This window comes from Arachis hypogaea, chromosome 2, assembly GCF_003086295.3.
Source record: "Arachis hypogaea cultivar Tifrunner chromosome 2, arahy.Tifrunner.gnm2.J5K5, whole genome shotgun sequence".
In the NCBI taxonomy this organism is placed as follows: Eukaryota; Viridiplantae; Streptophyta; class Magnoliopsida; order Fabales; family Fabaceae; genus Arachis; species Arachis hypogaea.
The window spans coordinates 37,285,575-37,290,990 of NC_092037.1; the positions used below are offsets into that span (position 1 = coordinate 37,285,575).

Below are 5,416 nucleotides of genomic sequence, written 5' to 3' on the forward strand. Positions count from 1 at the left end.
AGTAGGAGATTAAATATTTTGGTTCATATACATCAAATCTCTATTATATAATTCTACAAAGAATTAATTTTCTTTCTTTTATCTTTCTTGTACAATAATTGATTTATATATCCAAGCTAAGACTAAACATAGCCATTAGTTTTTCACCTTTGATATGATTAATGCACCATGATCTAAGTTTCTTATTTAATTTTTATTTACTTATTTTTATCCCTTTTTTAAACTTTCGATTTTTTTTGGTTCTGAAACAGATACAGGAATCGAGTGATTTGGAAGAATAGAAAAAAAAATTGTAATATGTGACTTCAATTCTTGTAATTTGAATAAATAGTTTTACTATAATTAACTTAATTGAATTTTTAATTAAGTTAAAGAAATTGTTAGTATTAATCATGATAACTAAATTTAATTCCTTCAATAATAGTCGAACATATCATAAAGGATAATCAACCCCTCATTTATGAAAAGATTAGGTAGAAATTATCAAATTATTATAATTCTTAATGTTACTATTACCACATACTTAACTTTTACTAATATTTAAAAAATATTATCAAATTATCTTAAAATGTAATTTATATATATTAATAACATTTTAACAAATATTAAATATATTTTTTGTTAATAAAAAATTTTATTAATATTCTTCTAAATATTCAATAAGATTTAGTAAAAATGTTACAATAAATATTTTATAATAATATTATAAAAAAATGTTACAATAATAGACTTTTTTTGTAACACGTAGAAAAATATTACAATAGATATTTTTTGTAACACTTAAAAAATATTACAATAGATATATTTTTATAATACTTAAAAAAATATTACAATAAATATTTTTTATAACATTTAAAAAATATCATAATAAATCTTTCTAATAATACTCTAATAAATATTACAATTTATCTTTTTTGCTAATATAAAAAAATATTACAAAAAATCTTCTTTGTTAACAATAAAAAAATATTACCATATGTTACGATGGGTAACCGGAGATTAATGGGGTGGATTCGTTAGGTTAGCCCAATCGTCTGAGGAGGTAAGCCTTCGAATGGGTTCGCACCTTTGGGGCTTCCGTCCGACTTGTGAGCGTGAGTGAACGGAGGTGGTACCTACAAAGACACTCCGATGCCTAAGTCAGCAAGGGTGTGAGCAGGTCTAGAGGGTATTGGGACTTAGAGATACCTGAGAGGTGTCAGTGTATTTATAGTGGTGAACCAATAACCACCGTTGGAGTAGTTCCACCTTTTAAGGTGGATAACCGTCCCTTTATCTTAGGAAAGTTGCGATATGGCTCCTGGAAGTGGGTTGAGAGATTTTAGGGGCAGTTATTATCTGCCAGCTAATCCTCGTTTCCGACTTCCTTAGAGCAAGTCATGGTGAGAGCCGACTTCTCAGGGGAAGATCGGTGTACTATGAGGCTCAACCCTGTGGGTTGGGCCTGTCGTTTGGACCTGGGCCTTATCGTTGGGTCAGGGTATGAACAGTGCCCCTACTCGAGCCCAATTTCTTTTAAGAGTTGGGGTCGAGTATTATAACGCGGGACCATAGCCATCTGGGGCGAAGCTCCTTCGAATGACTTTTTTGTTGTATTTGTTTGTCATCCTTTGTTTCAATGCTGCTTCTCTAATGTGGGCTCATTCTCGGACTTCTGGGAGTAGCTCAAGTTCTTCTTTGTGCCCCTGTGTGTTTCCAACCTCATCGTAGAAGCTCACCCTTGGGCTTTGCTCGTTGATTTTGACTGGTATCATGGCTTCTATGCTATAAGCAAGTCAGAAGGGTGTTTCTCCTGTGGCAGACTGAGGTGTGGTCCGATAAGCCCAAAGTACTTGTGGGAGCTCTTCAGCCCAGGCTCCCTTTGTGTCCTGCAGCCTTTTCTTCAACCCTGCCAGTATGACCTTATTTGCGGCCTCGGCTTGTCCATTTGCTTGTGGATGTTCCACCGATGTAAACTGATGTTTGATTTTCATGCGGGATACCAGGTTTTTGAAGGTTGAGTCGGTGAACTGAGTGGCATTATCGGTAGTGATGGAGTGAGGTACCCCATACCTGGTGATAATGTTCTTGTAGAGAAACTTGCGACTTCTCTGAGCGGTGATGGTGGCCAATAGTTCTGCTTCTATCCACTTTGTGAAATAATCCACTCCCACTATTAGATAATTTACTTGCCCCGGCACTTGGGGGAATGGTCCTAGCAAGTCCAATCCCCATTTTGCGAAAGGCCATGGGGAAGTTATACTAATGAGCTCCTCGGGAGGGGCTACATGGAAGTTTGCATGCATATGGCATGGTTGGCACTTTTTCACAAATTCTGTGGAATCTTTTTGTAAGGTCGGCCAGTAGAACCCAGCTCGGATTACCTTTCTGGCTAACGACCTTACTCCAAGATGGTTCCTGTAGATTTCATTGTGTACCTCCTCTAGCACCTCGGTTGTCTTTGAGGTTGGGACGCACTTTAGTAGTGGTGTTGATATCCCCCTATTATAGAGGATATTTATCACCAGCGTGTAGTTTTGTGCTTCCCTCTGGATCTTTTTGGCCTCTTTTTCCTCTTTGGAGAGGATGTCGAATTTCAGGTATTCGACTAAGGGCTTCATCCACCCGAGATCTAATCCGGCAACCTCAAAGACATCTTGAACAGCCTCTGTTTTGGCCACAGAGGGTTCAGGGAGATCTTCTTGGATCAGGCTTCTGTTGTTCCCTCCTGGTTTGGTACTTGCAAGCTTGGAGAGGGCGTCTGCCCTGCTGTTGAGGTCCCGAGTTATATGCTTTACCTCGGTCTCCTCAAAGCGCCTAAGGTGCTCCAAGGTTTTGTCCAAGTACCTTTTCATGTTAGGATCTTTGGCCTGATACGCTTCGTTTATTTGGGAGGTCACCACCTGAGAGTCGCTGAATATCATTACTTTGGTTGCACCAACTTCTTCTGCCAGCTTTAGCCCTATAATCAAGGCTTCATATTCTGCCTGATTGTTGGAAGCTGGGAACTTGAACTTGAGGGAGACTTCTATTTGTGTTTCCCCTTTGCTGACCAGTATTATGCCTGCACCGCTTCCAACCTTGTTGGAGGACCCATCTACATATAACTCCCATGTAGTGGATTTCCTCTTGATCTCCGGCGTATTCTACTAGGAAGTCGATGAGGCATTGAGCTTTTATTGCCATCCGGGCTTCATATTTCAGGTTGAATTTGGAGAGCTCTATTGCCCATTCAACCATTCTGCCCGCAATGTCCGTCTTCTGGAGGATCTGCTTCATGGGCTAGTTTGTTCGAACTTTTATCGTGTGCGCTTGGAAATACGGCCGTAATCAGCGTGAGGCTACTACTAAGGAGTATGCAAACTTTTCAAGTTTTTGATACTTTAGTTCTGGGCCTTGTAAAACTTTGCTAGTGAAGTACATAGGATGCTGCCCGACCTCATCTTCCCGTATTAGAGCTGATGCTACAGCTCTGTCTGCTACTGACAGATACAGGACGAGCTCTTCCCTGACTATGGGTCGGGTCAGAATCGAAGGCTGGCTCAAAAACCTTTTGAACTTCTGGAATGCTTCTTCACATTCCAAAGTCCATTCAAACTGGCATCCTTTTCTTAGTAGAGAGAATAGTGGAAGGGATCTTAGTGCCGATCTCGCCAGGAATCTGGAAAGGGCAGCGAGCCGGCCATTCAATTGTTGGACCTCCATTAGACAAGTCGGGCTTTTCATTTCTAGAATAGCTTTGCACTTCTCAGGGTTTGCTTCGATCCCCCTTTGTGTTAGCATGAACCCTAGAAACTTTCCCGCCTCCACCGCGAAGGTATATTTTGTGGGATTTAATCTCATCCCATGTAACCTTACGGTGCTGAAAACTTGCGAGAGATCTGTCAAGAGGTCGGTTTCCTCCTTAGTTTTCACCAGCATGTCATCTACGTAGACCTCCATTAAGTTCCCGAGGTGGGGAGCGAACACTTTATTCATCAACCTTTGATATGTGGCCTCAGCACTTTTTAATCAAAAAGGCATTACCACATAGTAGTAGTTTGCTCTAGGTGTGATTAATGAAGTTTTTTCCTCATCCGGCTTGTACAACGGGATTTGGTTGTATCCCGAGTAAGCATCTATAAACGACAAGTAATGATACCCTGAGCTTGCATCTACTAGAGTGTCAATACTGGGAAGTGGATATGGGTCTTTGGGGCACGCTTTGTTCAGGTCTGTGTAGTCAACGCACATCCTCCACTTGCCGTTTTGCTTTTTGACTAGCACGACATTTGCTAGCCATGCCGGATACTTGACCTCTCGGATGAAGTCAGCCTCCAAGAGGGCTTGCACTTGCTCCTCCACCACCTGAGCTCGTTCTGTTCCGAGCTTGCACCTGCGCTGCTGTATGGGTCGTGATCCGGGGTGTACTGAAAGCTTGTGGGACATGAGCTGAGGGTCTATCCTTGGCATGTCGGAAGCTTTCCAAGCAAAGAGGTCGGAATTATCTCGCAGGAGCTTTATCAGCCTTTGTTTCAAATCTCCGTCTAGGCTGGCCCCTATGTTGGTATTTTTTCCTTCCTCTTTTCCGATTTAAACCTCTTCAGTTCTTCCCCCCGGCTGTGGCCGCAGCTCTTCTTTAGCTTTTATTCCCCCGAGCTCTATGGTGTGAACTTCCTTACTCTTTCCTCGGAGGTTCAAGCTTTCATTGTAGCATTTTCTTGCCAACTTCTGGTCTTCCCGTACCGTCGCAATTCCCTTAGGTGTTGGGAACTTCATGCAAAAGTGAGGGGTTGACACTACCGCTCTGAGCCGATTTAGCATAGTCCTACTGATCAAGGTGTTATACGTTGATCCGACATCGATGATGATAAAGTCAATGCTTAGAGTTTTGGAATTTTCCCCTTTTCTGAAGGTCGTGTGGCAGGGGATGTATCCCAGTGGCTTAATTGGCATGTCTCCTAGCCCATACAGGGTGTTCGGGTAAGCTTTTAGCTCCCTTTCATCCAACCCTAATTTGTTGAATGCGGGCTTAAAGAGGATGTCCGCTGAACTCCCTTGGTCCACCAAGGTTCTGTGGAGGTTGGCATTCGCCAAGATCATGGTTATCACCACCGGGTCGTCATGCCCGGGCATGATCCCCTGCCCGTCCTCTTTGGAGAACGAGATGGTTGGTAGATCGGGAGACTCGTTTCTAGAGAATCCTCCAAAGATCATATGTTTGTGTCTCTCGGGGGTTTGTGGTGGTGGGTCTCTTCTGTCCTCATCATCTCGCTTTCTTTTTCCATGATTGTTCGACATTTCCATGAGATATCTATCAAGTCGGCCTTCCCTGGCCAACCTTTCTATCACATTTTTAAGGTCATAGAAATCATTTGTTGAGTGGCCATACATCTTATGGTACTCACAGTAGTCACCGCGGCTTCCCCCTTTTTGTTTTTGATGGGTCTAGGGGGCG

At 42.1% G+C, this 5,416-nt stretch overlaps 1 protein-coding gene across 1 annotated transcript; it reads right to left on the reverse strand.

Annotated features, from left to right (window-relative positions):
- Window positions 1–4,551: 4,551 nt before the first annotated feature.
- Window positions 4,552–5,175, reverse strand: LOC140176952 (uncharacterized). The gene has a single exon (XM_072208635.1). It carries the CDS (start codon window positions 5,173–5,175, stop codon window positions 4,552–4,554), a length of 624 nt encoding a protein of 207 aa, XP_072064736.1.
- Between the last annotated feature and the right edge of the window lie 241 nt (window positions 5,176–5,416).